Source organism: Ambystoma mexicanum, chromosome 3q (assembly GCF_040938575.1).
Source record: "Ambystoma mexicanum isolate Mex_15411 chromosome 3q, UKY_AmexF1_1, whole genome shotgun sequence".
In the NCBI taxonomy this organism is placed as follows: domain Eukaryota; kingdom Metazoa; phylum Chordata; class Amphibia; order Caudata; family Ambystomatidae; genus Ambystoma; species Ambystoma mexicanum.
Window position 1 is genome coordinate 68415012 of NC_090926.1, and position 23649 is coordinate 68438660.

The 23649-nt window shown below is 43.5% G+C and overlaps 1 protein-coding gene across 5 annotated transcripts in view; it reads left to right on the forward strand.

The window, feature by feature from the left end:
- The first annotated feature begins 2216 nt into the window (after positions 1 to 2216).
- Positions 2217 to 23649, forward strand: part of LOC138582142 (zinc finger protein 154-like) — a 210961-nt gene continuing 189528 nt past the window's right edge. For 2 of the 5 annotated variants that reach the window (XM_069653161.1, XM_069653160.1), the window contains exon 1: positions 2220 to 2398. In XM_069653161.1, the coding sequence (XP_069509262.1) occupies positions 2375 to 2398 (24 nt within the window). In that variant the 5' untranslated portion in view covers positions 2220 to 2374. Of the gene's footprint in view, positions 2399 to 23649 lie in introns of all 5 variants that reach the window. The other 3 variants (XM_069653159.1, XM_069653163.1, XM_069653164.1) reach the window with 2 other exon arrangements.

The following is a 23649-nucleotide window of genomic DNA, read 5'->3' on the forward strand; positions in this document are numbered from 1 at the left end:
CCAGGGAGAAAGCGGGACGCCTCGAAAAGGGGTAAGGAGATGGTAGGGTCCAAGGGACAGTTAGGGAGGAAATGGCTTTATTTAATTATTTAATTGTTGGGGGAAATTAAAATGTGTAATTAGTTAATTGGTTGTTTAAATATTTCGTTAGTCTGTAAGGCCATGGAGCCAGGTAAGCGTTAATTGTAACCTTGGGCCTGTCATATTAAAGCGACCTTTTCCACTTTTAAATGAGTCTGGGTTTTTGTGCAGTAAGCCAAAAGGAGGGGTTTGAGGGGAACGCGAAGCGTTTGCCCCCGGGGAAGTTTTTGGCGCTGCACACGGCCAGCGAGTGGCGTGGGGGCAGAGCGCCCCTCTGGGGTATTTAAGGGGGCAGGGAAGGTTCGGGAGGCAGGCGACGGTTGGACTTGGCGATTGTCCCGCCCTCCCACCCCTTCAATTTGGTTTAGGTCTGGTGTTTGGTTTATTAAAGGAGGGGGGAGGACCATTGGAGGTTGGTTTGTTTGGGTTTTTTTACATCACAGGGTGGTTTGTGAGGGAGTTTTTTGGTAGGTTAAGGGGCGACTGGCTGGTAGTTTTGTGTGACAGGTCGGGGCAGTAGAGAAGTTGTGATGTAAAATTTCTGTTGCTGATGTGGCAGGTCAGTCTGGCTGCAGGTCATAGGAAGGGGGAGATTGGTGTAGAGGGGAGTATGAGGGGTATTGAAGTGTGTCTGGGCTCCGGGGGCATGGCCCCTTTTGATGTGGGGGGAGGGAAGCACAATGGGGGAATGACACAGGAAAGGATGGGGTGGTGCTGTTTGCACAAGCGGGCCACCCCGGGGGAACAGGTATTGAGCCTGGAGGGGCATGGCCCCAGGGAGAAAGTGGGACGCCTGGAAAAGGGGTAAGGAGATGGTAGGGTCCAAGGGACAGTTAGGGAGGAAATGGCTTTATTTAATTATTTAATTGTTGGGGGAAATGAAAATGTGTAATTAGTTAATTGGTTGTTTAAATATTTTGTTAGTCTGTAAGGCCATGGAGCCAGGTAAGCGTTAATTGTAAGCTTGGGCCTGTCACATTAAAGCAACCTTTTCCACTTTTAAATGAGTCTGGGTTTTTGTGCAGTAAGCCAAAAGGCTAGTTTATTATGTAATGAGGTTTGCTTCCAATGCATTGTTATACAGTGTTATTTAAGCACATGAAATGCAAAGCAAAACCTTAATACATATATATATATATATATATATATATCAACTAAACCTGGGAAGATGTGTTCAGTTGCTTAAATTGTCCACATTGCGGCTTCACCATTTAACCAAAGTGTGTGATCCTGGGCAAATCCTTTATTCACACTGTGTCTTATCTGCAGCTCTGTAAGTTATTCTGATTCACTGTATAGCTTATTTTAACATATCTTGCTATTATAAAACAAGCCCAATGACTATAAAGTTGCTGTAAACTTTATATTAAAATATATAATAAGACTGCAATTTAGGTATTTTGTACCACAACTTGTTGTTGCCACTTGGTTTATGGCAACCTATTCTAAAGTCACTTCCATGGTGCCGCCAAGATGATGCTCCTTGTAATGTCCTATTCTGTGAAGCCACTTCTGTTGGTGCAATCCATATTCAAATGAGGAGGTTCGCATGTGTTTTGCCCCAGAGTGCCTGGGCAGAGCTCTAATAGATGAGTTTCCCCGCATCTGTAATTATCCTGCTGTTTTATTTTGTTTATGTGTTAAAATGCGGTCTGCCACTAGGATTACCCAAAAAGTAGATTGGGGCTGCAGTTGGAGGGGAAATAACTTTTTTCGTGGTTTCCCCCCCCCCCCCCCCCCCAATCATCTTGAATGCCGGATACTCCCCTGGGCTCCACGACCGGTTTTTGCTTCAAACAGAGGTGGCAGGCAACCCTAGACTGCAGGCGATGTTTATGCTTGTTCAATTTTACCGAATTTCACAGGAAGGCAGCACTGTGCTGAGTGTTGCCTGCTGACCATTACGATTTTTACAACAGCGCCAACAAAAAACATAACAAAGACTAATCGTTTGCCGAGAACCTACAGAAAGATCTCTGAGCTGAGCATGCCTTGGCGATTAGTGTCTATTCTGAGCGGGCCCTTTAATGGCTGCCCGTCCTCACGTTGTGGGGAAATGTCTCGGTTGCGAGCGCGCTCTGTTGCAAGAGGTCTTTGAATGTGGCATCGAGATTAGTGTCTCGTGCTGAGGACACGCGCAGTAATAAACGTATAGCTGCGCAGACTGATGTGAGACAGGAAGATTTCTGGGTATTTTTGTTTTAAAGTGTTTGCAGCAATCGTTTTCATCGGGCGATCTTCATTAATAGACTGTACTTCAGGGCCTGGCTTTGAAAGAGATCCCTCCGGTAAAATGTCGTCAAAGAAGCCCGACGAGGTGAGTAGTATCATGTACGTGAATGCTCCAATAATCGCATAAGCCACACAGGAAGTTCTCAGGGGCGTAGCGCATTAAGAGAGTTTTTCTTTAAGGAGGCAGTTCTATAAGTGGGGGAACTATTTCTGAAGGCGTCCTACGTTGCTAAGGGGACCATTCTTCACTCCCCATTTCCGCTGTGTGGAATCTGTTTGGGGTTTATAAAAATATGTTTGTTTTATTTGTTAATGTTAAAGGACATTTGTACCACACTCTAACACCACCAAAGTGGTCCCCTGGCGCTCTGGCGGATCTAAAAATGAAATGGGGGTCGGGTGAGTTATTGGGACCGAGTGGGAAAAGTACAAGAGACCAGTGATATTCTGTTGGCAGCTTCAGTTCTGTTAACACTGTTTGCTGAGCTTGGGTGTTGGTGTCGTCAGTTGGTACCCATTGTGTTCTGTTGTGCGAGGCTATGTGTGATTTGTTTTGTTGTTGCAGTGTATTTAAGTACGTGCGATAGGTGTGATTGTGTTTGGTGAGAGTTTGAGAGTTGTATGCAGAGGGGTGACATTTTTAGTGGAATGGTTAGTGGCATTGCTATCTAGATGTGATGCATGGTAATTTCCAAATTCTTTCTTGAAGTGGCTCCTGAATATCTATCATGTCTAGATGTGATGCAAGCTATTATTCACAATCCTGTCTAGATGTGACACAAGCTAACATTCACAATTCTATCTAAATGTGGCACTGGTTAATATTCAAAATCCTGTCTAGATGTGACACAAGCTAACATTCACAATCTTGTCTAGATGTGACGCAAGCTAATATTCACAATTCTCATTTCTAGCTAGATGTGATACATGCTGAACTTAACAATTCTATCTAGAAGAGACTCGTTATAAGAAGGCTAACCTTATGGATGTGAGATGAAAGCTGGCTATGGCTATGTGCTGTGGACCCATGTGTGCATGTTTGGGAATGGGTGATGTTCTGAAAAGAAATCGAAAAGTATGTGAACATGAGGTTAAATAAGGCGCGTGTACTTGCACTGCCCCACTCCTGTTTTTCACCTCTAAGTAGCTAACTTGGTCGAATGCTGGGGAAGGTGGGAGTGCCTGCCTCTACACCCCTCCTGGGTAGGCACTATATTCGTATTGTTTTGTACAGTGGTGCAGTTAGGCGGCACCCCGGTCACTCTTAAGAGATCATTTGATGCCCTCCAGAAGTACTGTGAGAGAAATTATTTGACATTAATTTATCAAAACATGTGATGCCCTTAGAAGTACTGTGAGAGAAATAATTTGAAATTAATGTATCAAAACGGTGTGTATGGGGAATGGTAACATGTTACATTTGTTTGGCAAGTTGATAACTACGTGTTGGGATGGATCACAGAATGCGTGTCCCTATAGTATTAGGTAAGAACTGGTTCCAACAGACGGAAGCACCAGAAAGCTACCCAATTAGCAACATGCTTGGAACGGTCTCATTATTGCAGCAGTGATGCCTGTCGAGCCAATGTGGAAAGCTGATCTGAGGATAGTGACTCCATGCCTGTTAATTGGAACTGAAGTCTTATATGCATCAGAAAATGTAGCTTTGTTGTTGCCGAAGTCACATTTTGGAAATGTGAACTAATACTGAAGCAGGGTAAAATTGATCTTTTTTTATTTTATTTTATTTTACACATTAACTGGATTTGATGTCGCTAAAAGCAAATGGACTTGTGAAGTTAGATATGTTTTTATTGTTTTTTGTGGTGTGATTTAAAATCCAAACTTTTACAATCATCCAGTACGATTTCACTCTGTGACACATAATAACAATATTATTACATAGAAGTTATATCTATTTATATTTTAAAATAATCATAATTTAAGTTCTGGCTAGTGTAATTTCCTCTAACAAATTAAAAACTCTTTCACATAAATTGTATATAGCTAATAATGAAAGATGTCTATTGACAACTCTGAATATTTTTTTAGAAACAACCATTCTCCACAGTGTCAGCACTATGTTTAAAATCATTTTCTTATAGTATTCTAATTGTGCTGCACTCTACGCAATGCCTACAGTGAATCCTTGGCCGTGTTTAAACTAACGTCTCATTTCTTTTGTTGTCGGTTCTTGCTTCTAGCCATTCCAAGGTATCTAGTTTATTGAAATGGAATTCCATTAAAAAATCTTTTTGACTCCTGGACATTTTTCAAGATATGATTGAGTTGTACATGATTCCGGTATAGAATGTTCCATTAACACTAATTTACTTAGCACCATTTGGCTGTGACATCATTCATAATTCAGCATTTTACACTTTACCTTTTGCCTACGTTTCCTCTTTTCACTGGACAGGATCAAAGGACATTTCTCTGATTTCATTTTCACAGATTTCTATATCCTTTTTTTTTAACTGGTGATGTGCGATCAACATCCTTTTTTATTTACATCATATAATAAGGAAAATGGATAGGCCATTTCACTTTTTACATAACATGCCATTTTCCACAGTTTTGCTTGGCCTACCAGAGAGGTCCCACCCAGTTTAATCCTAGGGCTGCACAAGAAGTTGATTGTTGCACTCCTAGGGGTGATCTCCAGGTGCACGTATCCAGCTTTTCAAAACCCTTCCGATTAGCACCAATTGTGAGTTCTGTCCCATACAAAATTATAGATACAATATTCAGTCGCTATATCCAGCACAACGTTAGCAAGCTAACATTGTTACAGTAGTTTTGAAAAAATTCCATTCAGCTATTGTACTTTTCTTATTGGTCGTAGTATAACCAAAATACATTATTTCAGACAATACTTCTAGCTTTACAATGTCCAATTTCCATGTGAAACCATAATCTTTGTTCTTATTTGAGAAGATCATAATTTTTGCTTTCTCTATTTTAGAGCTCAAAAATCTAATTTTGATATTCTAACAACTTATTCATTCAAAGAGTGATGCAGGCTGATTTGCTTTGCATTGCACAATAACACATCATCTGCATAGATATGTTAAGTAATTTATAATGCTCCTGTACACAAGTGTTCCTAGGCGTGACAAGACAAGGAAGGAAAGACAGAGGGAGGACAAGACAAATGATCTTACTAGGCTTCGTATCATTCAGATCATGCAAGAACGAGAAGTGCAAGGGCTAAGGGAGAGGTGAAAATAGGGCAGCAATGCTCTGAGTAACTGCAACCAGGACCGCACGGCTCTGAGTAGTGCAAGGAGAACAAGGGACTGTAGGGTTACAGTTACAGCCCCTAAGTGCGTGGTAGGACCGGAGGCAGTGCAAGGGTGACTGATCAAGAAAGAGCCTGGTACCCAGTGAGACTCTGAAGGTAGCCAAGCAACCAGTTGGTACAGCAGACAGGTAGGTCAGCAGGAGAGGGAAAGAGAGAAAGCAGAGGATAAGAGTAACGTTTTGAGCTGCTTCTGGAACTTCAGTTGGTCTGGCTCAAGTTTGAGAGGGGCAGGGAGGCCATTCCAGAGGGAGGCACCTGCAGAGGAGAGAGATCTACCCCTCACTCTCTGCCTGGAGAAGCGTCTAACCCTTAGAGAGTTGGAGGTAGCTGAGCAAAGGGTTTGATAAGGAAGGTATTTTGGAAGGGAGCGTTGGATGTAGAGCAGGCCCCGGCCCCAGAAAGCTTTGTGGACAATACAAAGGGTATTGAACTTGATCCTTGCAGCCATGGGAGCCAGTGGAGAGATTTCTGGGCTGGACAGATACGGTCCCTGGGCTTGAGGCCAAGCATAAGTCTTGCAGTCCTTTTCTGGATTAGTTGCAGAGGGCGGAGAGTAGAGGAAAGCAGATTGAGAAAGAGGCTGTTGCAGTTGTCCAGCCTAGAGATAACTAGGGCTCTGGAGACAGTGAGCTTCTGGGGGAAAGTGAGCAAGGGAAGAGTCCCTTTGAGGAGGTGCTTGCGACGTCTGAGATGTGAGGAGAGAAAGAGAGAGTGGAGTCGAAGATGACACCATGGTTTTTTGTCTCACAGGAATGCGAAGTGAGAGGGCCCAACGCGGGCAGCCTGAGTGAGAGATGGAAAGCAGGGACATAGAGTCCCAATGGGAAGGATCTACGTCTTACTGGCATTAAGGCAGCGATTGTTGGAGGCACACCAATCCTGAATCGTGGATAGACAGTCAGGAATGAGTGAGAGAGGAGAGGATCCTGAAGGAAAGCTGAGTGTCATCCACATAGGATATGATATGGCATTTGTACACAAGTGTTTCTAGGCCCGACAAGACAAGGAGGGGGAAACAAAGGGAGGACAAAATAACAATCTTACTAGGCCTTGTGTCATTCAGATTGTGCAAGTGCGGGGCATATAACCCTGAAAGTTAGAGGAGAAGGTAGAGATCAGGTGGGCCAAAGGTGCCAAGTAGAGGCTGAAAAACCAAAATGCCACAGGTAGAGAGAGAGAGATGGCAGAGTGAAAGGGACTAAGTTGGACCTGGGAGGAGCGGTCCAAGAGGAAGGAGGTCAGCCACTCCAGGGCCTGATCTGTAATGCTCAGGCTCTCATGGAGTCGATTGATCAGGATGGCGTGGTTGACCATGTAGAAAGCAGAGGAAAGATCAAGGAGGATGATGACAGAAGGAATGCTGGAATGAAGGTTGTAGAGCAGATCTTCACAGGTGTTCAGAAGAGCAGTTTCCGTGCCCCTGGCAGCTCTGAAGCCAGACTGATGGTCATAGAGACAACCAACAGATTCAGTGTGGAGAGTAAGCTGGGAGATGGCCAGCTTTTCCAAGAGTTTGTCCAGGAGAGGGGTGATGGAGATTGGGCGATAGTTTGTCGGGCAGGTAGGATCGGCAGACGGCTTCTTGAGGAGGGAGAGCACAAGGGACTGCTTAAGGGGAGAGGGGAAAGTTCCAGTGGCGAAAAATTGATTACAGAAATCGGCCAAGGCTGAAGCAAGGGTGTCAATATGGTCCTTGATGGTTCTGGAGGAGCACGGGAGCACCTGTTTAGATGACACTTTCCTAGATTGGACTTATCTAGAAACGTAGTCAGGATTTGTCAGAGAGAAATACGAGAAAGGAGGAGGAGAGTGAGAGATGGCCAAAAGGGGGCAGAGAGAGGAAGACGGAGAGGAAGAGGAGATAGAGGACAGGATGTCTGAGTTTTAGCAGAGAAGTGAGAAACCAGAGCCATACCAAGGGTCTGGGAGGGAACAGGAAAGGTAGAGACTGCAATAGGATTGGTCAGTTCCTGGCAGATTTTGAAGAGTTTGGCTGTGTGGTTAGAGGCCGAAGAGATGCGGCTTGAATGTGTGCTCTCTTCTTGGACAGGACAGAGTCTGTATCGCCTTTGGAACAGGTGGCAGGCCAGTTTGTCAGAGGATGCGCTCGAAGCCCTCCGCTTCCTCTCAGCCACCTTGCACTTGCATTTCAGGATGGCGAGGTCGGAATCATACCAAGAGTTGCACTTGGAGGTAGGCTTCAGCCGAATTCTCATGACAGGGGCAAGGATGTCTAGGGTGTTGGAAATATAAGATGCAGATTACAAAGGGTGCTGTCAGGGTGTGAGTCAGCCGCAGGAGTAGGAGGAGCAGGGAAAGTCGAGGCAAAGGCATTCACTGACACACGCTTTATGGGCCGAATGACAGAGAAGGTAGGTGGCAGTGCTGGGGGTGGGGGGTTTAGTGAGGGATAGAGAGTTGTAGATGAGAGGAGAGTAGAAAGTGGTCAATCGAAGAGAGAGTAGTGCTTAGAGGGTTAGAGAGGGGGATGTCTGAGGTGATGAGTACATGCAAAGTATGTCCGCCAGAGTGTGTCGGGCCAGAGGACAGAATGCAAAGAGAGAGTGTTGCGGAGGTTGCGGAAAAGCCCGGAGGAGGGATTAGAAACATCCAGGTGGTTGTTGAGATCTCTGAGGAGGAGAATTTGAGAAGTATAGGCAAGGAGAGAAGAGGAGAGGCCGCCCCCATTCAGAGAGAAAGAGGGCGACCTGGCCAGGTGGCCTGTAGATAGTGGCCACTGTTAGAGAGAGGCAAGGAGAGAGAGAGAGCCTGGCCGGGACCCACTCTGGAAAGATCAGGGCTACTTAACCTCCAGGCGGTTGGTTCTGGGTTCGTAGAGGATCTAGTAGCCCACAGGGAGGAGAGTGTCAAAACTTGTGACAGAACTGGCTGTAAACCATGTCTCGGTGACAGCAAGGACATCTACGTCGGGTTCTTCAAGGAGGTGACAGATGTCAGAGGAGTGTTTGACAGCAGAAAGAGAGTTGAGAGTAGCGACGTGGAGCAGGTTGCCACATTTAAAAGGCTTCCGTGGCAGGGTACAAGGTTGATGTACACCCTGCGGAGGTGGTAGAGGGGCCTGAGAGTGCCAGAGAGATGAGCCATGACACGCTCAGGCGACCTCATTTTGGGGGAACAGGTCCTGGCCATTCGTTATGGTTTCCCTTAAGTCAGAGATGTATACATTGAAATGTCACTGTGAAGCATTACAGCCTTGTTTTACCTCCCTTATTAGTTTGGAATATTTTGGTAATTGGCCTTCCGCATTAAGTTGTACCTGAACAGTGGTCCTTTCATGTAAAAGGATGATTCGTTTTAGGAGTCCCTGGTCAATTCCCCAGTTATAACTTTTTTCAGTAGCCAATTCCTGTCAACCTTATCAGAGGCGGCAGAAAAATCCACATACGCTGCATGAAAGTAAGACTCAGAACAATTCAGTGTTTGCCCTTAAGTGGATTTATTAACAACCCATTTAGTCTCCCAGATTGAATCACCTAATTCTCTAAGTTATTTAGCAGTCCTACTGAAAAGACCTTAACAGCATCTACGAGTGAAATAGGGGGATAATTTGTTGGATTCATTGGATTTCCTTTTTTATGAATTGGTGCAATATGCACCATTTCCCAAGACATGGGGAACCACGAATTAGATCAATTTTCTGAAAGAAGATCTCTAATAAGAATAACCATAACTCAGTATCTGCTTTTTGAATAACATTTTCTAAACCATCAAAGGCCAAGGGGCCTGATTGGTCAAGATGAAGTATTATGCTTACTATTTCTTCTTGGTTAATATTCCCTTCCCAGCTTGAAAAAGCACTGGGAGTGATATTACTGTGATTACTTTCTGTGGAATAAAGAATATTTCTAATAAACTCACACCATTATTCCTCTGTTACTGTGTTGACATAAAGTGAGTTCTGTTGTCCTTCTAATACCCAAATCCTTCATTTCCTTTATTATCTCTAGCATTTTAATACTCCATTGATTAGCCAAGCTGATTTAAGATTTTAGGCAGTTTTTATATTTCTGTTTAATCGATTTAATTTGTCTCGTATAATAGTCCCAATCTTTACTTTTAAATTCATATAGACATCTGATGTCTTTTTCTTATGGCTTTCTTTCCTGTATAATAGGATTAAAGATCTGACTCTTTTACCCTATGGTTAAGCAGGACAAATTGGATGGTTTTCGTTCTTATTGTATTTGTTAATCTGGTCATAGATTCAGAGAATATACCTGGATCTAACCAGGATATATCACAGCCGCTAATAACATCATGTTCTTTAACAATTTTGGGTATAGTATTGATAATGTTCTTGATGTTATTGGGGTTCCAGCGTAATCAAGTTATTTCATTGCTTACTTCAATGGGACCTATGTTTATGCATAGGTCTTTTCTAGAATTGGGGACTTTTACAGTTGGCTGCATAAATGATTGGTCACTGGACACAGTTCTATTTTAGGAGTTTCCACTTGTCCAAAAATAAAAGTTGATGTTAAAATGTCTTAGAAGTCCCAGTACCATTGGGTGCCCCTAGAATAGCATCCTCTATTATCCCATTCAGCATATTACAACACCAATATAAGTGTGTTTCTACCCATGGCGTCCCTGTTCTATCAGCCAAATGATACAACAAAGTACTTTTTTACAATTTCTATGGTATGACCCCACGCTGTCATCTTTTATCTTCTCTTTATCATGAAATTGTGAATTAAAATAACCTGCTACAGATATTGTCCATGATCATGTGATTTTTGTCAAAGATTGCAGCACTAAATGTAATCCCTTCCAGAGATTCCAGCAGGGGCATATATTTACTAATTTGCATTCATCATTCCAGTGGGGCCACATAGCCCTAACGCCAATGGCCAGGTTGTAATCTTACTGTGACTCCATTTTAATAAGTCGAGCCCCTCAGGTGTTTATTAATTGCTGTAAACAAACCTCTCATGTGTCTGCCTTTTGTATCCTTTGCAGCTTTTCTTTGTATGACCTATAAAGCTGTCTAAAAATAGATCATTTGAAGTACAAACGTTTTACAGCATAATAATTTCATTTAAGTATCTTATTATCTCTCCATTTCTCATGAAACAATTTACGCCTTTAGAATTCCATGACAATGGATGATTCTGAAAAATTACTGGAGTTGCTGCGTTTGTTTAGGCTGCAAAGCACTAGGCAATCCCTCCAGTCATTGTGTGTCCAGTTATCAACTGTATCCCTCCTCCTCCTCTGATCTATTTCTACATTGCTATCACCCAATTTTTCAACTTCTCGCTTCACAATAAGATTCAATTTTTCTGAGTTACATAACTTCAATTTTTGGCTTTGCTTCAAAGACCCTCCTCATTTTTCAGTGTATACCCTCTCTTTCCAACTATACATTTCATATTCTAGAGTTAAACATTATTCAGCTTTTTCTAGAATTATTATTGTAATGTGACAAAGTCACAGTGCCAACATGGTATCCTGTCCACTGTCTGCCTGAGAGTGGAACTGACAGGAACCTGATATTTATACCAAACTGGCCTGTTAAGCATCCGAAATGTTATCCGGTGGAAGTAAAATAATGAATTCCTAAGAGAGGGGTAGATCCTTGCAGAATAAGCCCACATGATGTTAGATGGACCAGCCCTGACACTCTACTACACCCCTGAAAGCTATTCTCTCAGGGACAGCCATCTATCAAGGGTCACCACCACGAGCACTGGAGGACCCTCCCCAATGCCCCCTCCAACATCTTGTGAGGTAAGCCCTGCTGGGCATCTTGGGGTTTTCTTACTATTGAGGCGCACTGGGTGCACCAGCAACCCTCACCCTGCAGTTGCACACTTTTTTTTTAAACGAAAAAATGTGATAAGAAGAAAGAAAAAGAAACAAAATTCCGTTCATCCACCTTGCACTAGCTGCATGCTTAAGGTTGTGCAGGAGACCCTGGCCCCTTCCATGATGGCCGCCGCCATCTGCATGCACATCAGACTGCCTGCCCTGCAAGCTACTGGCCCTTGATTGGACCTCCTCACATCAAAAGTATCCAATCTGGCAAGCCGGCCAAGCAAAAGCCGGCCCGTCTCCTACATCCGTGACCAAGGCCCTGTCTGAGCCTGTCCGGGCCTTGCCACAACCATTGTACATTCAAGAACCATGTGGTGGTCTCCTGTTACCCCCTGCACCCTACTGAACTTGGGCCCATGGACCTCTATGCACCCCTTTTGATCTCGTGAGTGATGGCCGATCCTTTCTACTGCCTCCTCCTCTAACCTACGTTTGTCTCATCTGCGCTCTCTCTCTCGGCACATGTGTTAGTTTAGATATGTTTGTAGGGGGGCCACTTTGCTTGCTTTTTTGGTACACTGTTTGAAAAAATCAAATCCAGGTGCTTCACTTTACATTATGCACCCTTGCATTTGTACTGCATTCACAGTGATCCTCTTTGGAAACATTCCTGGCAGCGCTATCTATTGCCCTGCAGTTGTGCTCCTCCTTACCCAGAAGCCTCCTTCGAGTACAGAATAGAACTGTGCAGTGCATCCCTCCTCCCTTGCCACTGTGGTGGCACGCACCATCTCCCCTATCTTCTCTAACTGCTATTCTATCACCTACCCTCTAACTCTCTCGAAGTCTGGAAGAAAAAAGCACAAAAAAAACATTCTAAATGCAAATCCTAGCCTTACCCTCACAGACACCTATGTTGGTGCATCTTCCAGAGAGGTCTTCATTGTGAAGGCACCAACACCCTTATTAGCATGTGTCCTATCCCCAGACAAATGAAAGCCCCACCCCATAAGGGAATAAGACTAAGAGATACATTGCAAGAGTCAACAGACTTTATATAGAATAAAGTTAGCAAGCAAAGAACTCTACTGCCCGAGAGCGCTCTCCCAACAATTACATGGCGCGGCACCTTATAAGACGGAATGTCGTCATTCGTTACATCATCACATACAGTCAAGAATTACAATGTGGATTGGGTGGATACTAAGATGCAGCCTGCTCTGTAAGGGATGCCAGGCTGTAATTGGCAGCTGCTCCCCAGTCGATGTGATGGCACGTGGTTCTGCTGGGCTCATCTTCGCAGTGAAGGTCAGGGCAGAGAAGGGCTAAAAAACTATCTATCTAAGCTAAACAACATGACCAGATAATGAGTGAAATAATGGCGGACATAAAAACCATTACATGGGGGTACTTCAGAGACCACAGGCTAATTTGCAGACATTCCAACCCCTGCATTTTGGGGGCTCATTGATAACGGAATCCCCCTCCCAGGTGCTTCCCCTGAGGGGTTTGATCTACTTGATGACTCATGATGTATACAGACATGAATTAGTATTAGGGGCAATATATTACAGGACTAGGCTCACACTGGGTGTTCTGTGATGGCCAGTACATGGGGATCAAGGGGCAAGTGTTTATCTACATGAAAGAGAGTGGAGGACCTGGTAGGGTGGAGAGTCAAGGGGGTATGGGCAGGTTAGTGGAGATGGATGGGCACGCAGACCTGGGCCAGTTCTGGTCTCACGATAGGCAGAAAGCCTAGTCATTGGGAATGATACTAAACAATTGCAATAATGAATGGTTGGACTTCTGTGAGAACAAGGCTCATGCAGAGCTGGTTGAGGGTGGCTGGGCTGTGGTGTGTCTGTGCGCGGTGCTGGGAATGGGAGAGCTGGCTTTGCAGAGGGGTGATTTTTGGGCCTAGTGAAAAGATGGCGGGTGTGGTAGTACAAAATGGCGTCTATGGCTTGGGCCAAGAATTACATTACCATGCAAATGTCTGTTATATTATGAAACACTAGTGCTGTGGAGGTGAGTGTATCCGCCCTTGGCCAATACATCATCTGAATACTGAAGATGGGTTTAAGGGGGGTTGGGATAGGACCATCTCCTTCCCAGCAACTGATATCCTTTTTTCTGTCCCTTCTCCAGATCTATGGACTCCTCTCTACTCTCTCGCCTTTCACTTCCTCGCTCATTAATGGTGACACCGAGTGGGAAGTCCTCCTGGCCAGCTTCTCATCAAGCTGCGTCGTTAATTGGCAGAGGCACTATTCTGGTTCAGGGTCCTCAGGCCAACCGCTTTCTTCTCTTTGACCGGATCCTGCTATCCTCATTAACTTTCTACCCTCTCCTGCCTCTCCCACTACCACTCCCTCTGCCCCCCTGACTGAATTACCATGCCCCTGCACTCCACCTCAGAAAACCTTCAAAGGCTGAGACTGTCTCCACCATGCGATGCTGAACGCCCGCTCAGCCAACAAACATTCTGCTGACATCTGCCTCCTTCTTGAAGATGCAGACCTCAATATTCTCGCTCTTACTGAGACATGGTTCAGTGCCAGCTCAGTTACTGCTTTTGACTCCCTCCTCCCTGATGGCTTCAAGAACATCTCCAAACCCCGACCTCACTGTGCTGGCAGTGGGGGTGCATTAATCTTTCCTGAGTGGGTTCCTTCTTCCATCTTACCCACTTAGCCCTATTCATCCTTTGAGAGCCTAGTATGCAAGTTGGTCATTTCTCCCTCCTCCACTCTGACCAATGCCACCGTTCACCGGCCTCCAAGCACTTCTACTCAGTTCCTCTCTGAATGGGCTGATTTCTGTTCTTCCTTACTTTCATCCTCCTCCAACTTACTCCGCCTGGGTGACTCTAACATACAATTGGACTCCCCTGGCACAGCATCTACTCTTTTCATTGACCTCTGCACCTCTCTATCCCTCTCAATAATCCTTTCTGGTCCAACCCACTTAGCTAGACACACACTGGATGTCCTCATCCACTCTGACCTCCCTCTCTCATCTCCTCTGGTCAACCGTCTTTCCTGGTTAGAACACTGTCTTCTCTCCTTCCACCTGGGTCCCTATGGCCTTGTGACCTGCCAACCTTGTTCACGAACATCCGCTTGATGAAACGTCAGCTGCTGCCTTCACTTCCACCTTACACCCCTAACTCAGACTCTACCACAGACAATGCTCTCAGCAACAACCACCTGTCCATCACCAATACCCTTGCCATTCTTGCCCCAGTCATGAGGATCGGCCTGAAACCTGCCTCGAAGCATAACACCTGGTACGACTCCCGCTCCAAAGATAATACAGACTCTCTATCCGTGCCAAAAAAAGGGCCCACATTCAGGCACGGGTATGTGGCGTATCCAACAACATGGCTGAACTTTTCAAAATATGCAGGGAACTAGAAAACCCCTCTGCAGTCTCCTCCAGCCCTATTCCTTCACAGGCCCTCTGCAACACACTTGCCTCTCACTTCACCACTCGACTGGCTCCATCCTATGTAACAGTCTCCCACTCCCTCTGCGTCTTGAACAGAACTTACTAAATTTTCCGGAAGCTACTCAAGACTTTCCTCTTTACGTACGTCCTCCCCTTCTTCTCTCCCCTGCTAATCTTACAGTTGCTGTGATTGGTGTACAGGGCCCTTATGCATCTTCAGAGCCCTTTACCTCTCCTCCCCAATCGCCTAGCTTCTGTCTGTCTCCAGCACTTACCTCTGAATGCCCTCCACCCTGGAGGCTCACACTCTGCCACCCAATGCAGCCCATGCAGTATAGCACTTTCCATACGTGGCACTTCTCACCCACGAGCACACACTCCCCAGCACTTAACCCGAACTCATCCTTGCTGCACTTGAACGTTCTGAATACTCACAAGGCATAGTAGGTTCTTCCGTTGTTCCTCTCCCACTGTACTTCATATTTCTTTGTATAGTGTTGTATTTTTTCCCATTGTTCACTAACTGTTGCCCTGTGGGCACTTGAAACAGTATGCACTTCCTGTATAAGCGCCTAACAAGTGAACAATAAATAAATAAACTAATTAAAAACTACCAGATCCAAAAGAAACAGGGTATTTAGGGCAGCATCGGCCAAGATGCATCAGGTTTAGAAATCCAAAACCCAGAGCGGATTTGGAATTTCTTTGAGGGATTCGGGAAAAGATACGCTTTGGGGAAACACTAGCACATCCAGAGAGGTCCCTCAGTCTACAGGTGCAGATCCTCAACGGGAAAAACCTAACTCATCCCAATCCCACCACACCGAGCAGCAGTGCTTGTGAAAGAGAACGGTTTTCTCAATCTCCTGCAGCTATAGGATTAAGAGAGAAATACTTAAGTTTCCCTTCCCAAAGAAAAAATTATTTTGCACACTACCCCTTGTGATGGACTTTTAAACACTGGAAACCCACAAAACAGATTTTTGTGCAAGGGGACAGCCATGAAGCAAGGCAGCAGCAGAACATCCGACAAATGCCAACTCAAGGACTGGAAGCACACTCAAAGTAAAACAGAATGGCATGAATCCTTTTAAAGACTCCTTCGCCTGGCTTGGAATTGGAAACCAATTAACCAATCAATTTGAACATTTTCCTTGGTCAATGAGAGCATGGTGAGGGCTTCAAAACTAAGGCTAAGAATCACAGAGGGCATGTCTAGACTAGCAGTGGCGGAGAGAGTTTTTTGACAAAGCTGGAGAGCATCAGTCCAGAGAAGTGGAATGCCTTGCGCCCAGAAGAGGAATATACTCCAGCGAGGGGAGAAGAGCCCCTTGAATTTCAGAAGAAGGGTGTGTTGCAGTGAGGGGGAGAATAGCCCTCTAATCCCCAGAAGAGCAATGTGTTCTTGTCAGAAGGAAGTGAACCCCTGGGAAGCCAGAAGAGGAGTGTGCTATAGTGAAGAGAGAACGTCAGTCTTTGATCCCTGAAAGAGGGGATGTGTAAAAGATGTGTAAAAGAGGTGTAGAGGCCCTGGAAGAGGGGAGTAAGGAACAGAGAAATGGAAAGCCCCAAGAAGGGCAGGAGCTTTGGATCACTTTGCAAGAAGAGCAACAAATCCTTAAGTAGGAGACCTTTTTGTCTGGCTCTTTCTGTATGCCTTTTATTTTGCTGTCCTTGATACATCATCCTGAGTTCAAGGACTTTGTTTCCCAAGATGTTATAGCCATCTTGAACCAATTTCCATGCAACCGTGGCCGGGCGGTTAGCTCAGGGTCAATGCATGCGTCTTGGAAGAAAGATAACGCATATCAACACAGGTTTGAACACTGGGCTTGCGCTTAGAAACTGTTAGGTATTAAGCGTGTTATAAAAGAACAATTATAATAATAATTATTATTATAATAATATAATGTTTTACTTTTGTGTAATAACACCTGTCCAGCTTATTCCGGTGTCGGTATGTGTGTGTTCCTTCAGTCAAATGACATCAATACTTAGCAGTCTAACTGTAATATTCACCCTTTGTAATGTTTGGGTCATATGAGAATACCACCAATAATATGTCTCTTGAAATATTAACTCTAAGCTTGGGAAACTCTGGAAACAGTTGCACGAGGCATCCAAGTTTTAGGTTGAATTATAAAAAAATTGTTTCTAGTCCAAACAATTTTTCCTCCTTGATTTGTATGTTAACTGATTCTCTACTGTTACATTTGTATAATTTAAATGTGACTTTTCCTATTGTGTCTGGCTCATTTACCACATGTGCGATTCTTCCACTGACAACTCGTATAAATTCCCTATCTTCTTGCACCACCTAATCATTGGAGTCATTATCTTGCTGTTCCTGTTTTGATGTTTTCAATTGCTTAGCTCTTCAATCATTTATGACTCGCTGTTTCCTATTCAAGGTAGTTACTTCCAAATAAATTCTCATGTCCTCACTTCTCTTTGTAGATTCTTTCTGTTTGTTCTTTTTTCCTTTTTGGTTTACTCACCCTTGCCAAAATAATTTTCATAGCCATGTCCGAATCTACTAATAATGTTTTACGTGCGTTACTGTTTTGAAATCATCTAGTACCCTTTGTTTTATCTGATGAGCTGTCTGTGGAGCAGGAAGTATCAGTTGCTTCTTCTCCAATCACACTAACTTCCTGTACAGCATCTTATTATCAATTGTAATGATCTCTGAAATGTCTACATCGATTATTAGTTCTTGGGGGGGTTCAGCCTATCTAACATTTTGGAGTAGGACTCACCCAGTTCCTCAAAACAAGTAAATTGCATAGATAAAATGGGAGCTCTGTTTGGAAGGATTTCAAGCAAACGTTTCCAGGGCTCAATGAAGGTCTGGAATTCAGGCAATAGCTGTCTTTCTTCACTTGGCCGTTCCCCCTGTTTTTATGACCATAAATCTGATGTGTGAGACTAATATGCGCTTTCATATTGGTTCTTATATTATCGTAAAGCCTCACTGATGAGTCAAGCACTGGATTTAAGGCCTAAAGTGAAGTTGATTATCCAGAGTTAAAGTGTAGTGGTGTTAACCAATCTTGGTTGCACCGTCTTGGGGCATTACATTGAAAGACGTATGTGTGGCTTGACAAGACATAGGGCCTCATCACGAGTTGGTCGGTAACGCTGGTGCTATTAGCGCCGGCGCTAATAGCCCTACCCCAAACCTCCCGGCGCTATTAGCGCCGGGTCATGGGTTTGGCGGAACGGTTATTGCCCATTCGGGAATTCCTCATTCCCCATTGGGCCCAATGGGGAAAATTCACGCTATTACCGCCGGCCGATTTTCTGCCGGCGGTAAACGCGCCGAAAATCACCTAATTTGCAGCGGATTTCCCCCCAGCTCTGAGCTGGGGGGAAATCCGCCAAGGTCATGATCTGGCAGACCCTTAAATGCGGCAGTAATAGTGCTACCGCCGCATTTAAGGGTTACCGCCAGACTCGTGATGAGGCCCATAGTACAGATTTTCTCTGACCGGTTTGGAGGTTGATGCAGTCCTTTATTAACTCCCTTTACATCTAAAGCTCCTCTTGGTGGTTGTCTGGCGTTATAGATAGACACCATTTCATGCAGTTGTTCCACCTTTCTTTCAAGACATAAACGTATTCTTAGAAATGATGTGTCTAAAATCTAGAAACGGCAGAGGCCCCTAGAGATTTTGCGTTCAGCCCCCTTTACATTGTGTACAAATATGTTTTTATTCTTTAAAGCCTTCATATTATTCCACTAGGAACAAGGCCCAGAAGTTTGTCTAGGACAGATTTACATTTAGGGAAATACATAGTCATTTTGTTCCTTGTATCCCTTTTATCGTTCGATTGTAAGGTTTCTGACATGGAGAGATTCCTCAAATCTACATTTATATATACATTTGATCCTGAATCAATTACTAAAATATAGTTGTCTGTTGGGTTTATGACTGTAATTAATCACCATTTATAATCTTTGTTGCTTTTTGCACCCCGTCCAGCCTTTTTGTATTTTTGCTTCTTAAATTATACTTGCCCATAAGAAAATAGAGATTGGGTTATGTTGCTCTTGTATATTTAAATACAGACACAAGGTGAAGACAGATCTTTCACGTAAATATGAGGAGAAAGATTTTGATCACTCAAAAAATATTGCATATATCAAATTTACAAGAACAATGTTCTCAAGTACACATCAACTGCAGTGAATGCTGCTTACACTTTTCGTCGGACACTTTGTATGGGCACTTTGCTCACCAGTGACCTTTTTAAAGCTGAGCTTCCGGGTGGGACATGTGACTTGACCCCTTATAGAAATTAAAGGGCCACTCCAGGGGCACCCACCACACCACTGCAGTAATTAGTGCTTACATGTTACTGGACACTTTACACTGGCACTTTGTGCACCACTGTTCTTTTGAAGCTGAACTTCTGGGTGGGTAGTGTGAAGTTGTCTTACAGAAATGAATGGGTCTTACACTTTGCTAGAAACATATGTTTGTGCAGTGAGATAGAATTATCTAAACACAATCAATGATGGGGATTGAAAGGAGGTACCTTTTAAGCAAGGTGTAAGCAAATGGGCCTGGTAAATTTCAAAGTATAGAGACTCACTAATCAGGGCATAGGTAATTTAAGGAGACATTGAGAAGAGAGATAAGGCACAAATATTATACAGGATTATGCAGAGGCATTTGAGAGAAACGACAGGCCAGGAGATTGGGAGGAAAATGCTTAGCTTTCCTTTGAATCAATGGAACACAGGAAATTGCAGGTGCTAGAAAACAACTCCCAAGAAAGAGTCCCCTGTCACTGCTGTGATAAGTGGAAACAATAAGACGTGCAGCGTAAGGCAATATAAAATGTGCACAGAAAATGTTAATAGCCTCTCGGAAGAATGGGATTACTTTTGCTGAAATTGATATTTGGGAATATTGATGAATTGTTCATATTTAGTTTCTTTTAGCAAGAGTGTATGGTTGTATGTGGGGTGGGTTTGTTATTGTATTAATTATTACTAGTAAAGGGTGTATTAATATTGTGTGTATTGGTTTTTATCGGTTGTTTATGAATAGAAACATTAATTGATAACAAATAGGAGTATAGAACATTATGGTAATCATTTTCTCAATAGATGTATTGAAATAGAACTTTTTTATTAAAGCTTCTCCAGTCCTCTTCTGTTAGTAGGTTTCAGTATTCTAAATAGCTGTATGGAAAAATACATAGGCAACGTCATGAATTTGTCAGATGGAACTATTTTAATCATGCATATGCTGAAACCTTTTAAAACAAATCTTGTTCAATCCATTTGAGCACAATACAACCAACAAAACCACCTGAACTTCAGTACTACCAAAAGGTTTTTGCAAATGTGGGAACTGCTCAATCTGTTTGGATGTAAATAATACAAACTCAGTAACCTCAATATAACAAATCAAGGCAATTACATGTTAAACATGTCATTAACAGAACACTAGATTTTACATCTTTTCCAATGGCTGCAAATGCATTACAATTTAAATTGGGAATACCATTTGCCAAATGAATATTCAAATCCTGAGAAATATGTGTTCCCTTAAGAACGTGGATAATATTTATGCTTAGAAACTTGGAGTGATGCGACCTTCACATCTGAATGTGTAAAATCCAGTAACAATAGTAGTGACCAGAAAAAAAAGAACTCTGACTCGTATTCCCTTGCCATATACAAAGGCAGAACAACATAAGACACTTCAGTGTATGGCAATCTATGAGCTGCAAGTTAAGGAACAAGGACAAGGTGAAAACAGAACAGTACAGCTAAGAAAAAGGAAGCCGCTGAAAGCAGAACCTCGAAGCTACAAAAGCCAGACTCTGTACAGACCAATATTGTTTCCTTTTCTTTGGGCACTAAGAAGCTTTTAACCTTAGCACCCCATTTTCTTATTGGATGTTGGGTTTGGAAATGTATAGTAACATAACTGTCTTTCCTTGTGTTTTAGGTAGCATCTGCTCTTCAGTACCTAAGTGGATGGAAATTGCATCTAAGTTCTTCTGTATACCATAAGCACACAAGACCTCTTAAATGTCTTTACATACAGTCTGCCCTCAACCAAATGATAGATAATACAATTCTAGAAATTATTAGCAACATTTTTAACTCCAAAAATGTCAATCGGGGGCAATACTTCATTAGCACCCATGGAGGGGTCGCAAGCCAATAAGGATGCTGTGAACACTGGCTGTATTCACTGGCAGAAGCCTGCGTTCCGAGCAGCCTGAGCGCACCTCAGACCTGCCCCACCCCCATCCCCTCTATATCCTCGACAACTGCCTACTGCTATAAAGTCCCTTAACAGCCACTGAAGAGCACATGTGCAAGGCATAAAATAAGCAGTGTAGCATAGCAATTCTGTAGGTTTGCTAATTAAATTGCCACTTGTCTAGCACAGCTAGCTATTTAAATGACCCTGTTCAATGAAACCGCATCTCACCCTGCATTCCTCTCTTGTGCTGAGGACACTCTCCCCGCCCTCTTTTGTCTGCAAGTTGAAAAGGGCTAATGAAGAGAGAGTGCAGATGTAATCCTCTCCTCCTTTCTTAAAAGTGCCAACGGCCTTTGTAGGGGTGCTAAGCAAGAAAAGGTATTTATTTTTCAAATAATAGCAAATCAGAAGTAATCTACCCTTTTTGGCCAACTATATCCTGTTTGGCAAAGACAAGAATGTGTTAACTTTATTTATTTTTTAAAGACAGTCCTGCGATTCCATTTTTTAACATTTAAGTGATTACAGTGTTGCTACTGTAAAACACCAAATTGTCTGTTTTCATTACATTTCATTTAATTGAGGAAGGTCCTTCATATTGACAAGTGAACACTTTTGAAAATGTACACATGTCCAAATTATTTTTATGACAATCTTAGTTCTGTGACTTGCTGGTTGCATACATCTGTGCAGCAGGTGCTTAACTGGTGCCAAACTATTTGACATTTTATCTCATCACCTTGTTACCAGCTGCACCTCAAAAGTGGGATGGCTGCAAACTGTAATATTCCACATAGTTTGCCAAGTTCTCTGCATGCTACGCCATCCACTCTGCTTAGTCTCTTACTTTCTTTCCTCTTACACAGCCTTACAGATAGCGGGTGTAGCAGCCACTTTTACTCCCTAAAAATGGGCAAATCCAAAAAAAAAAATTGGGACTAAAAATACTGCCAACAACAAATAGCAAATGGGCATATTGGAGCCTGTGCCCTTCTTTCATCTAGGTACCCGTCCCTACAAAACACCCTGTCCTTAGTGTGGGTGCCTCACTCTAGCCACAGAGTACCATGTCTTCTCCATTTCCTAAATGTCGCCCATGTTAGTCTATCTGTCCACTTACATTAGTTGCACTTGCCTTCGTAATGCCATGCACTGCTGTTATTGTGTATTTAAGGAACATACAATATGATGATGAGACATTTAGAAAGGGCAAGACCTCTCCCTCTATCTCTCACCTAGATAGGTGTCCCACCACCACTGGCTAGGATGAGGCACCCACACTAAGGGGAGTTAGTCTTCCACACTAAGGGGAGTTAGTCTTTTGTAGGGACAGGTACCTAGGTTACAGGTGACTACAATTGAAAAACATCCTCTCTTCTTTTGTGTTTCACATAATCTCGTTGAGAGTCAGAGAAGAATATATGGTTTGCCCAGTAGCCCTTTAGTGTTAAGGTCCCCTTCTTTCATCCACACTGCTCCATAGATATTTGGTTTGGACCAGTAGTATATAGAGCCACAGGAAGAAACCATTTCATTACTGTCAGATCTGAAGAGGTAAGCATGTATGTTTTAATGTGCATGAATACTGCCACTTCAAAATCTTATCTGCAGAACTGCTCTTACAAAAGGAAAACACAAAGCTTACGTAGTAGTGATCAATACATCCAGTCTGCACAACTACAGATCTGCTGCAATATCATAATACAGTAATTGGCCTCCAGAGCTCGCTTTGCTCTACGATTATGTTTGCATTATATATTACCACCTGTGGGGAGAGATAGCCAATCCAGAGTTTGGTAACGCAAGTGGAATCTGCAATTAGTCGCCCCTGCCCAGCCTTCACTCTGTCCCTGGAGGCAGTGCCCAGGGACAAGTCTCCACTTGAGTGCCACACCCCGACCCCTCCCACCCCCCCCACACACTCACCTGCATACCTTCATATTGTGGAATGGTTATTTCCAATCGCAGACATGTGCAATTTCTGTTTGAAGGGAAGCATGAATTGGGCAAAGCTTGATTCTCTTAAAACCACAAAGTATCAGCACCCCAGATGCAGATTTGAGTGCTAATAGCGATAGGTATTGCTTTCATGGGTGCGCAGGGCTGGGCTGGCATGCTGCACTTGGGCCTACCTGACTCGGGCTTAAGGAACCTTAGTGACCCTGCCCTCCCCGAAAAGTGGTATTTCATGCTTTATTGAGAACAGCTGATATCTATGACGGGCAAGGGAAGCTCTTATCTGCCTGAAGTTGACTAATACTCTGCCTGCCGCAACACCATACTATGTACTCAGTCTCAGGCTATGACTTTCCTTTAAAATTGTGAACTTTTTGATTTATGGATCTTCTCCTTACAGAGCAAATGATTGGTCAAGTATAACATATATGGGGCACTGCCCTTTGCCACACTGACTGCACCCAGCTGTACAGAGCCTTGCACTGAAAACTGTTTTTAGAGCCCTCCTATCTATTTATTTGTGTCGATTTATGCAGCTAGCCTTTACATTACGAGTCAGATCTCACTAATGTCTTACTCCAGCGGTACAGAAAACTGCTGTAATTTCACTCA